Here is a 12,961-nt window from a genome sequence, read left to right as displayed (position 1 = left end):
AGCTATGCGAATCATTTCATATGTTGACCTTGACATAACCTTGACGTAACCTTGACGTAATCTTGATATAACCTTGACAAAACCTTGATATGTCAAGGTTATTGATAATATTCTTCATATTTCTCTAACAAACATATCCCTTACGTCCTTTAACACGATTATTATTTATTAAATTAGCTTTGCGAATCATTTCATGTTACGTCAAGCTTATGTCAAGGTCAACATATGAAATGATTCGCAAAGCTAATTTAATAAAATAATAATCGTGTTAAAGGACGTAAGGGATATGTTTGTTAGAGAAATATGAAGAATATTATCAATAACCTTGACATATCAAGGTTTTGTCAAGGTTATATCAAGATTATGTCAAGGTTACGTCAAGGTTATGTCAAGGTCAACATATGAAATGATTCGCATAGCTAATTTAATAAATAATAAGCGTGTTAATCACTGTTACGTAGTAAAAAAAAGTCCGGAAAGTTCTCGCTTCGTGATTTGTTCAATACTTCGAACGCGGCTCGAGTCCGTCCCGACCATCGGTCAAAGCCTCGTGCTGCGGGCTCTCGAACTTCGCGCCGTCACCTCTCATTGGTCAGTGTTTTCCGTTAATAACTCGTAAACAAAGCCGCAGATTGCATTTTCGCAAAGGAAAAAGTTACTTCAAATGACCTCAGCTACCTCTCATTTTCGGCTGTTAAAATAATTGTGGAACACCCTGTATATTGCATAAATAATTAATCCAAAACATAATTACTTTTTTTCTTTTATGAATTAAAAATGTAAGATTTTGTGATCAGAATTTACTAAAATATCCACATTTAAGTAATGCTTTGTAAAAATTCAGTGAGCTCAAATTTCAACTAGTTTTGACAACTTTCAGTATGATTGTGGCCATAGCTAAATTGGTGGATATGACACGGTTTCAAAGAGTGATAAATCTATGGAGGTTTTCAAAGGGGAGTCAAATCGCTGAGTTATTTCACTAGAAGGCGTGACTGGTTATTTTTGCTCTATCGCTAACTTAGATGTCCAGAACGGCTTCTTCTTCGCTGATTTTGTAATTCGCCACAGCGCCCATCATCCCATTCCACAGAGCCATTAGGATTATCTTTAGCCATGAAAAACGACAAAATGGAGTTCCATCGCTGCGACAAAGCTCCTACTGCTTACTGCACCAGGAAAATGGAAGTTCATACGGTATCTCTAAAATTTCCAATAACGAGTAAATCTCTTTCATAAGAGTGTACATTTTTTTATACATATGGGATTAACAATAAGTGAGGTTTGAACATAAATAATTATAATTTTCTTTGATATCATGAAAGTTGCAGATGACATGATTCCTTTATATAATCACAACGAAACAAAAAGATTCAAGTAATTTACTTCGGCTCAGAAAATCTGTATTAAATTATAATAACGTTTTAATGTAACGATAAAAATGTAGAATTAAAATTACAAATTTTTAAGTACTGAAAAGATAAAAAGAAAATCTATATATCTTGATTGAATAAAAACAATACTTCCACGTAAGTTTTTCCTCTGCTTACAGTACACGAGATGGAAGAAAAGTTAAGAATCAAACGAGGGACTTTTGTGAAAATTGAGAGTTTATTTCCTTTTTTTTTCGTTTTTCGGTAATCAAAGTTCGTGTTTTGTCTTCCAGCGAAGAATTCAGGTGACGTGCAAAAGCAACAGACAACAAGAGTCGCGATTCATTTTATGACCAGGACGCGTCCGTTTCTCTTCTCCGTCCCTTTACGATATGATAGAATTCGTCCATTTCGTTCCATTTCTTTTTTAACACGTTCTCGATAGTGTGTACATTATAATTATTACTGGAGATAACAGATGATATATTACAAATATTAATCCTACGAATATAGGATATTTGAAACGATTATAGTGTAATCGAAACAAAATGTTCATCGCGGTTTTCGTTTTCCCATTAATCGCGACGGAAGATATGTCACTTCCAAATAATATATTCGCCCGATCACATATTTTCTCCGCTTCGTCGTTAAGTACATGAACAATAATGAATAATCAATGACAATAATAATAATAATAATAATAATAATAATTAATAATAATAATAATAATAATAATAATAATAATAATGATAATAATTAATAATAATATTATCAATAATAATAGCAATAATAATCATAATATTATCAATAATAATAATAGCAATAATAATTATTAATACGTAATAGTAGTAGTAGTAGTAATAATAATTATAATAATAATAATAATAATAATAGTAATAAGAATATAATATCAATGGTATTCATTTATTTTCCTATTATCTTAATCGATCGGTTACGTAATAATTAATACTTAAGATTAAACCTTTCTAACAGCGCCTGTTTCGCTAACTTTTTACAAGACTTTTGGTTTCGTCCTCCGTTGCTTCATGCGTATTAACGTCTACTTAATATTCTAACGAATCGAGTGTACCTCGTCTAAGGTCTCGACGGGTTTAGGACTAGACAGTCTCATTCTTCATAGCCCCGATCCTCCGTCACCCTCCTCGCTAGCTAGTTATTCCTCCATCTTCGTTTTCCACATCATCTTGTCGTCCCCCGTTCCATTATTATTATTACCTTTGCCCCCCGATACGCACGTATTAACGAATAGCTTCGCGCGAACGAATCACTGACTAGTTTCTAACCATTAAGACTATTCGACCGTGCTAATTAAGGCACCAGATTACTTTGCAAGAATTGGACGAGTGAAATTCTCGCGTTCGGTTTGTCGTCGATCAATGATCCGAACGGTCGATCGTTTCTCGTAGAGTGACAAAAGTGCTGGGACAGTGTCGCTAATTTACTAATGCACCCTAACAAAAAAAAAACAGGTCAACTAATACGGTCATACTGTTATACGGCCATCTTATGTTACGCTGGCAATTGTCAATTGGTTTATATATCGATGTTTGCAATTTAGAAACATGCATGAGAAAACTCTCGGAAGCTCCCGAGTCCTTTAAAATTATTTTTCGGTTTCGAACTGCGAAATAACGCGGGTGAATTTAGCGACACTCTTCCCGACACATCCTCCCGGAAAAGTTAATAATAGAAAAATCGAGTTGCATTTAGAACGTACGCAAAAATATATGCCAATATTGTGGTACCGATTTACGAACTCGCGAACGGGAATAGAACGAGTTCCCCCGTGCCAAGCGTAAACCGGAAATAACGGAATGAATTTATAGGACAAAAGTGTCTCCAGCTAATCCGATGATAAAACAAGAGTATTCGAAGAGAATTTGTTACGATAAGTGAGAGTCGAAACTAGATAAAAATCGATGTTCAGCGACCTTTGCGCGGGAGAAATGAAGCAACGGTTCTTTGTTTTCGCGAGAACGACAGAGCCGCGCAACAGAGTGTTTCGCGATTTCTGTGATTTCTCGCGAGATCGACTCCGCTGTTCGTCCATTTGGTCCTCGTTGGATTCGTAGCGCAAATCGTTGATCAGTCCGTTTCGGTGGCTTCCGCGAGCCACGCGAAAAAGGCATCGTCTATCAAGACACTTAGTAAACTCGCCTCTAAGCGATTGTATAAGGCAACATCGACACTTCGATTTAATCGCGACGTGACCGTCGTTCCTAAAAGCGTCTACAAAATTCATGCTAATGAATCACTTAGAACGTCCTCCCCCTGTCGCTCGTGTACGGTTACACCCCCTGAACGACAAGTACGTGAAACATTCGCGAAACTACAATGCCCAGTCGAAATAAAATTCTATCAATACCGCTGATTCCCCGTGTCCGAATTACGCAACTTCCAGTAGAAATGATTTCAAATCATGAACCAATTTTTCGTGAATTAAAAGTCCCTCCGCAGTGTCGTTATAAATTACGCGGCTGACCGTCTGTTCTACGCATAAAATAGAAAATGATGGCCTCGGCGACCTCGTGAGACTAAAAGTTCTGAAGTTCAGAACAGATATCTGTAAAAGCGTAAAAACGACATTTTAAAAAAAAAAAAACTTCCTCCTCGGGAAGCTTACAACAAATCTTGGATAGCGGCGACGATGCGTACAGACAGTTGCAAGCTGGAGGATGTTTCACGGTGGCGATCCTCGATGCGAAGAAACGCGATCTCGAACGAATCCTACCGCGAATGTTCCTCGACTTAGTTCGCTTAGCCTAATACGCAACATCGTTCGCTACGGCACGAAGTACCTTAGGTCGGACGTGTTCTAAACGCTAGCTAACGTATCGCAGATTCCTGTCCCGGTTTCCTCGTGTTAACAGTTAGAGTACGGTCCGAAGGTCCACTGAACAGGCCCTAACAAGGAGAAACGTAGGAAGGAAGATTAAAGTGGGGAAGATTGAAGATTAAATTAGTAAGAAACTGTGTGTGCCGTTCGAGTCGCCGTTGCTGAACGCTTCGTTCAGGCGTCCTCTTCGGTGTCTGTTCCTCCGGCTTTCCGGTGGACCGGATCCAAAATGGCGGACGCACGCGGAGTACAGGCGAAGAGCGAAGTTTAATGCGGCGAGGATCGAGTTCTTTTGATCGCAATTTTAAGTCGGAATTCGGTCGCGACCGTGTTCGCGGCGATTCGTCCGGCTCCTACTGCAATCTCGCCTCTTGAGGTGTTGTTTGGTATGGGAGACCTGGGAACGCAGCACCCGCCGCTGTTGCAGCTGCAGCTGCTGCTGCTGGCAACCCTGCTGCACCTGGTAGCGTCGTGTACGCGTATGGTGTCACGTAACTGGCCGCCGCTGCGTTTGCTGGAAAGAAAAAAACAAACGGCATTCTGAGATTCTGTTTGTCCCGCGAAGTGGTTGCTTTTGTGCAGGTAACCCTCTGATACGGAATACCTTTTCAGGTTTCCTGCTTGACAAGAAGATACAGTGCAACTTTATTCTGAAGGGCTACGTACGTCTCGGTTGATAAATGTGAATCGATTTTTCAAATACACCGTTTCACAAGATCAAAAGATCATCGAATTGCGATGAAAAATTGTCGAATCTTTAATTACCGACGAATTCATTTAGGTCTGTACAAATATTTTCGTCTTGTATTTGCATCATCCTTTAACCTTGTTTGTGCAATTTATTGCTGTACTAAATTTTTATCAAAATCTCTGTTGTATCAATTGCAAAAAATACATCTACTGTTAAAAATATATATCTTGTGTACGTGACAAGAATTTCCAAATTTATAATTGAATTTAATCATAATGTATATATGCTTCATAGATTACTATCAAAAAAAAAGAATAATAAAAGATATGCAAACAAATCCTACCAATACCATATACTATTATACTATTTACTAACAGCATATATAGTAATGACGATTGGTCAAATTTAAAACACACAAGATAAAAATTAAAAACTTAAAAAGTTCAAGGACTCTATGGAAAGCCTACTAAAGATGCACTTTATAATCTTGCGTCTATATTTCATTTGTACACGGTTAACTGCACTGTTTCATTCCGAACAAGTGCTGCAAAAGAGGTTCGTAACTGTTCCATGGCTATGCCTGAATGCTTTCGCAATTCAATTTCGAACGTTTGGCAAGACACTAGTATTGCAAAATGAAAGCTTATAGACTACTGTCATCTATCGTGACAATTGTTCCACCACCACCGTAGACAGCACATCGGAGCATTAACAAAATTGCATATTCATCGTGTTGAGTGCGAAGCCAGCGTAAACCATGCAATGATGCGTTTCCATTTCGTTGATCTTGTACCTGTGTTTTACAGACAGCAAATCATTCCAATGTAAACGAGAACAACGTCTGCGCGGATCACGATCTCGCTCGATCGAATACATTCGTTTCGACCGTACGAAAAACGCGACCGTATAGAGAATTGCTTCGTTATAGGGTAGCGGATCCGATTTCTGTGGAGTGACCAATTGCTGTGCCTTTGGTTTATTTTCGGGCACAATTAACTTTATTCATGCATATTATTATTATTATTATTATTATTATTATTACATTATCATAATTACTATTTTATATTTATCGAACAGAACATATTAAATTTGTTTATTCTTTTATTTTGTCTAATTTTGAATAAAAAAATTTAGCATGTCTCGTTCGATAAATATAAAGTTAATTATGCCCAAAAACAAACCAAAGGCACAGCATTTGGTCACCCCACGGTAACCGGATCAATTACCCTAGTTCCGCGAGAAACAGATTACAGAAAGTTCTCCTGCTAACTGCATAAATGCGTGGTTCGAAATTCGAGAAAACTTCCGCGACAAACAGCACAATCCAATGTAAACACATCAACATTACAGAACATTCAAGAACTCAATTCGAAGAAGCGACAGGTGAAACGAGCAGAAAGGATTCGTACAGCAAGATTCCCGCTAGAAAAGATCGAACAGGTAAAACTCAAGCCCCTTAAGTAGTCTCGAACTGTTCCCGCGATCACGATCCGTTTAAACAATAATACTTCTTCGAAGCAGTGAACAAAACTCACGACGTAATAAGCATTAATATAAATGAAAATCTCTCGCATCGAAGCAAGAAATCCGGTCACTTGAACAAGTTCCAAAACGATTGGAATTAGTATATACATGGGCCGATGAGTAACTAAAGAAATTGCCATTAGAAACCGATATTACGCGTAAGATCGAAACTAGCTACCAAGAAAAAAAGCAAACAAAACTATCATACAATTGCATACAAGATATCACGAGGGATCGGACGCGACGATCATGATCGTCGTCGCCTGTTGCCTATCAGGCACCGCGAGCCGGATTAGTATGTACATTCTCGAGCACTTTGTGAATCGAAGTACAGTAAATTCTCCCTAATTGACGCTCAGATTGTGCGCAAAAATGGACAATTTGGGAAGAGGAGATACGATTATTCGAGTCTTGCAACTCGCTTTTATAACTGTTGACAATCGATAACCGTAAAAAACGAGCCACAAAGCTTGAACAATCATATCTCCTCTTCTAAAACTGTTCATTTATGTGGACAATATGAGCGTCAATTAAAAAAACATTACTGTACAGTAATGTCTCTCTTACTGATGCTCAGATTGTCCACTAAATTGGATAATTTGGGAAGAGGAGATACGATTATTCGAGCCCAGCGGCTCGTTTTTATGATTGTGGACAATCTATAACTGTAAAAATAAACCTCAAGGCTCGAATAATCGGTCGATTTTTGGGGTTTTTGGGCCATTTTTGATCTCTTCTTCCCATATTGTCCATTTTTCTGGTCAATCTGGACGTCAATTAGGGAGACATTACTGTACAGTAAATTCTCTCTAATTGACGCTCAGATTGTCCACTAAATTGGACAATTTGGGAAGAGAAGTTACGACTATTATTTGAGCATTGCGGCCCGTTTTTATAACTGTTGACAATCGGTAACTATAAAAACAAGCCGCGAGGCTCGAATAATCGTATCTCCTCTTCCAAAATTGTCCCTTTTCGCGTGCAATCCGAGCGTCAATTAGGGAGAATTTACTAGACGCGTGACTGATCAAAAAGAAAAAAACCGTGAGATCGACGCGTGCAGCAATTCGTAAACGATGTTAATGGTGTCTAGATCTACCTTGCAACGCACAAAGAAATAACAATGCTGTAGCTTTCGCATGCATCGCTTTCGCTAATCATCTCCAATGAAAGTATCAGACTTTACTGTGCACGTGTGTCCGTGTATATCCGAGACGAGTTGGAGCCACCATGCTTGGCGATCGAGCAAAATAATAGCAACAACGAGATCGAATGAAAGAAACAAAAAAAAAGAAGAAAGAAGGGGAGGTGAAATCAAATAGAAACCGCGGAACATTCTAAAGAGAAAGGAACGCGACTTTTCAGCGGGAATCTTCGAGCTTGACACCGTCGCGGAGCTTTTTTACTCTACTTCAACCAGGAAAATGAATTCTCCGAGATAAAATTATATCGTTCGTCCGTTTCTCTCTCTCTCTCTCTCTCTCGCTCTCGCTCTCTCTCTCTCCTCTCTCTCGCATTCTCTCCCGCCCACGCGTGCTTCTCTCACTCGGTGCGATCTGTTCTCGAATAGTTTTCTACCGTTGCTACGTAGCAATGACGGCAGAAAGGGCGGCAGGAGAGCTTTCTCCAATCGTTGCTGCGCCAGCACCGTGTGGCTGCTGCAGGTGTGCTGCTGATGGTGGTGTATCAGCCCGTTGCTGTCCTTGCTCTGGACAGTTTTCAAACACATACCGGCCGCGGCTGCGCTGGTATAGGGGTACGCCTCGGCGAAATTGTACGACGTCCCCGGATATGTGGCGGCCGCGGCCGCGACGTTCTGGTACTCGTAGAACTGGGACGCCGCCGCCATCGCCGCGGCGTGGGTCAACTGTGTCGTCGGAAGCGGTACCAAACCACCTGGCGCCGCAGCCGCCAGGTAGGGCGACTGGTACACGTAACCTGGTGGCACCCTGAAACGAGAACGGTCGACGGTTAAACGGATCAAACGGACCCGGGCGGATCGTGGCGGCACTCAGACATCTAATGCAGAGAATTCTCGTCGGCTCTAATCGTGGTGGACTGGTCGCCTACGTGCTCGACTATTCAATCTACCAGAGGCTAACGGAACGGTGATGCCATTGGTTTGCCTTGTTCACTATCTGCTCGCACTCTCGCGGAAATTTCACCCCTTGCGTTCGAAGCCGTTTCAACCCTTAACTGTTACGCCCGTTGTCTCGCAAGCCGCTAGTGTTTATTGCTTTATTACTGGCGTAACAGTGGTAAATAATAGAAATCGAAATCAATATTTAATTGCGCATCGATAATGGAGGGGCCAAACTTTTACTATCATTAACGATATTATAAATATAAACAAGTTTGATAACAAGTAGAAATGATCTCAGAACGTGATGTAACAAATTTTTGTGGTGTCTCAAGGTCACCACTCGAGCACAAATGATTTATTACAGCAACGATCATCTCGTTAATTGACTAGAAAATCAGCTTGAGTGACGTAATTTTATGATTTCTTTTGAAATTATTGAAAGCGTATTTTCGAACTGTTTTGTATTATGACAATTATTAAAGATAAGGGATTATCGAAAGTTCAAAGCTAATAAATTAATTTAATGAATTATGTCGATTGTAAATTAATATTACCAATCTTTTATTTATGTACTTTGCATACGCGATAAAAATGATAAGAGAAATGAATTCATCGCGAGTTCTGATTAAACTCATATTGTGTGAAAGATAAGTAGGAAAATGTTGGGTGTCATTCGCTACCGGTTCGACGAACTCGAACAATTTTGGGAACCAGTTCGCGCGAACCGGTGCAAACCGGCTGAATCTCATCGCTGACCCAACGGCATTTAATTTAAAGTGTATTTTAGTGGGGTGGGACAGCTATTACGATGTAAAATTTTTTTGGAAATTAGGGGCTATATCGTATAGTAACCGGTGGCATTGATTGAAGTACAAAAGAATGATTCTAAATGTCTCTGTTGAAGTAGAAACCATGTTTTGGACATCAATTTTGAAAACAGTAGCGATAGATAATGATTGCGTGGAATTATACAGGAATGTTAAACGTTTTCAATGTTTTGACACTGTAAAAGGATAATTAACATTTGCGATTCCAACGGTTTACCTTTTCCTTTGGTTAACTAGACTTGTTTTTTTCGTTCGCTTCAATCTTATCTTCTTTGTAAACAATAATTTCCATACTCGTAACGGATGATAAGAAATTTTCATGAAAATGGAAAAAACCATTGAAAAAACCATTGGTGTTCCATTCAGTTAGAATATTATTCATTTATTTGGTGTTTGTTCAATGTATTGTAAAATGTACTGTAAAATGTATCGTAAAATGTATTGTAAAATGTACTGTAGAATATATTAATAAAATTCTTCGTTATTTAAAAAATGGCTATAACCCAACTTCTTAAAATTAATACTATTAATGAAACAAGAGTAAAGTTACGTGAAATTAAATTCCAAATTCCCATGTATATTTATAATTACATGAATGAAAATTTAGTAAACTAACTACTTGAAATTGATACTACAAATGAAACAAAATTGAAGCTACATAAAATGATAAAATATACTTTATAGAAATCAAGTGAATAAGAACATACTATTTCAGCATAAATCGAGTAACTAATTTAAACTTAACCGACCAAATAATTTCTGTAAATCAAGTTCAGATACTGATTTCTAACAAAAATATTACGCACCATAGATGATAAAAAATATAACCAATAACACCAGCATCTTGTTATTCAATTTCTTTTTAATTAAATTTTGAACATTTCCGATCTCGACGATCGTTTTTTCCGATTCAGTCCACCAAGATTATTACGTAATCGTACTTGCTCTTCTTGGAGCAGTCCGCGATTCATGAATTCCCATGACTGTCAATCATCCAATCAATGAAACTCAACGAACGCCAACTGCTCCAACCGTACATTTCGCCTTGTACAGTTAAAAAAAAAATGACTAAAGAGACGGATGAAAAGGAAAGGAATTGTAGAGTAATTTATGGATATATGAACGTGTATATGAAACGTTTCACGGAAGTGATGCTCTATGTGTCAAGAATTTGAAACGCAAATGCCACCGCGTGTCGCGTTCGTTTCCTAATTCAGTCGATACCGATATCGAGAACTCGCGGTCAAATCTTGAAACGGATATAACAATCGCCGCCGATTATTACGAATGCGGTATACACATATTCGAACTTGACATTATGCATAAATGTACGCGAGGATCGTGTCCGCACACGATCCCGCGATCGTGCCAGAAAACTGTCGGAAACACGGCAAAACAAACGATCATTATCATCGGCTGGCATCACGGGAAAATCAATGACAGAAAGTCTCGTGATTCTCCGCGAAAATATATGTATGTCACTGAATTACCGCGCTGTCTTTCGACGCGTACTCCGATAGAGCTTTTGATAATGCATCGGTGTCACGTTCACGCGGGCCAATCAAACGCGAGCAGTAACGGTACAATTAGACCCGCAATTAGGCAATTTAGCAAAACTTCTGGAATGCTCTACTAATCAATTCAATTTGCAATCTGTTCACCGATGCGATCGCGAATTTCACGAAAGTTGCGCGAATAGAATTTTTATGAACGAAACTGATTCGACCAATTAATGATGCTTCTGTCGTACTATTGTTTAAGATCGATGTAACTTAATCGTGGTTTTTAAAAATCAATTGTGAGGAACGTTTACATTATTTTTTCTTTCAAGTTCTAAAAATAATGAATTAAATAAAAAAAAAAGACTTGTGTGCACACTCTACCTGGAACCTTATTTTCTTATACGACTGAATGTTTTAACATTTCATTATCCGATGGTTTCGAGAAAGTATTAACAAAGATCTTAGTAAACCTCTTCTTCCTAATTATTTATTAAACATTGAAGCTCGAACTGCAAAGTATTGACACTGTTTTAAATAATCATAGAATGTTGAGAGCCTGTTCAATTTCATTTTAAAAAACGAAGACCTCTGCTATTCGCTTTAACAGATATTCATAAAAAAAACAACACGTCGCCAATTATTTAGATGTCGGTGCAACTTTATGTTTTTAAATAAAAGAAAAAGAGTACGCTTATCGTGATACATTTATATTAAAAAAAAGAGCTGCTTTTGTTCAAGAAAGTACAGCTCCAAGTAAACAATTGAATAATGGTAAAACAATCTTTTGAGAAAAAATTACAGAATGATCTTGATGACGCTCTATACCAGGATACAATCGAAATTGATCGAAGTCGATGACGCACACGATGCGCGCAAGATAAGCCCTCGCGACCACGGGATAATAAAAATCGAAGGTCCGTTAGATTGCATAATTGTGGCACGGAAGCATCAATAATCGCCTATGAATGTTTCCCCGATAAAAAAAAAAGTCGAGTCGGTACACGTCATAAATCGGATAACGGAGTCGACGAGTGTGGGAGAGATGACGCTGTGTAATTCTCCTGCTGCATACAAAATGACACGGTGTTACTGCTCGCGGTTGTATTACCGTGAAAACAAATGTTTCTGTGTGAACGAAGCGTGTCCGTGTGTGTGTATAATACGTGTATACGCGTGGGTTTGTGTTCGTGTGAGAGCAAGAACGTGTCGTGGGGAGAGGTTCCAGGGGAAAGTGGAGGGAAAGCAACGCAGTATGAAAATGGTGTGGTATCACTAAGGCGTGACAAAAAAATGCGCAACAAATCCAAGAAAAAGAAATTCTGAACGTGTCGGCAAAACAACAGCAAACCAACGACAAACGTGTATGTAGGTAACTCCACGAATAGAAAAGATACTTCTCGGCACACGGCACACGGCACACGAATTACCTAACAACAACGTTAGTACCTAAGATTCTCACAATGCCTAAGAAAGAAAAAAGAAAAGTGATACACGGTCCACGCACCGTCCAGTGTGTCTCTGTCTCTATCTCTTTTCCTCTCTTTTTCTTGTTCGCTCTTTTGTTTGTTAACGATCAAAACGATCGCGTGCAAAGACTCACCAGCCACCGACCGTCGTCGTTCTTCCCGCCGCGCGTTCTCCAATTTAACCGTGATCGATATATCTCTCATGAAAATTCTCTGGTCGTTAAAAGCTCGGCTCGAATCGGCTCGATAAAACGAATAAATAATAACGGAACAACGAAACGTTCTTCGCCGGTTCGAACCCTTCGGTTCCAACGGAGCAGCAGGCTGACCGTTTCCGTATCGCGGGACATGCAATGCGACAATTAAACCGAAATAATTAAACGTTATCTGTTTCCAAAAACGGTGCGGTTCTACACGAACAAATGAGCTCCGGGCGAGCGGTTTCGAGAAACTCTACATATTTTCGCTTTTCCGCTAAAAATTGTCGGCCGTCTCTGTTGAAACAACGCGACGAGCCGGTGACTCAAAAGTCGTATTTCTAAAGGACATGTAACACAGGAGACAGCCCTGAACTTTTTAACGGATCGATAATAGCCAGTGTCCAGTTCACGAAGGAAATCAATACATTGTCCTGCGGC

At 39.1% G+C, this 12,961-nt stretch overlaps 1 protein-coding gene across 2 annotated transcripts in view; it reads right to left on the bottom strand.

Annotated features, from left to right (window-relative positions):
- Window positions 1-1,592: 1,592 nt before the first annotated feature.
- The window catches only part of LOC117228977 (RNA-binding protein 38), a 39,433-nt gene continuing 28,064 nt past the window's right edge, over window positions 1,593-12,961 (bottom strand). Inside the window, exons 6-7 of one of the 2 annotated variants that reach the window (XM_033485097.2) lie at window positions 8,024-8,394; window positions 1,593-4,744 (exon numbers count right to left, since the gene is read on the bottom strand). In XM_033485097.2, the coding sequence (XP_033340988.1) occupies window positions 4,584-4,744; window positions 8,024-8,394 (532 nt within the window). In that variant the 3' untranslated portion in view covers window positions 1,593-4,583. The remainder of the gene's footprint in view (window positions 4,745-8,023; window positions 8,395-12,961) is intronic. The other variant, XM_033485098.2, reaches the window with a different exon arrangement.

Source organism: Megalopta genalis, chromosome 12 (genome assembly GCF_051020955.1).
Source record: "Megalopta genalis isolate 19385.01 chromosome 12, iyMegGena1_principal, whole genome shotgun sequence".
Lineage (NCBI taxonomy): Eukaryota > Metazoa > Arthropoda > Insecta > Hymenoptera > Halictidae > Megalopta > Megalopta genalis.
The sequence above is the reverse complement of the archived record's forward strand: the minus strand, read 5'-3'. Positions and strand labels throughout refer to the sequence as shown.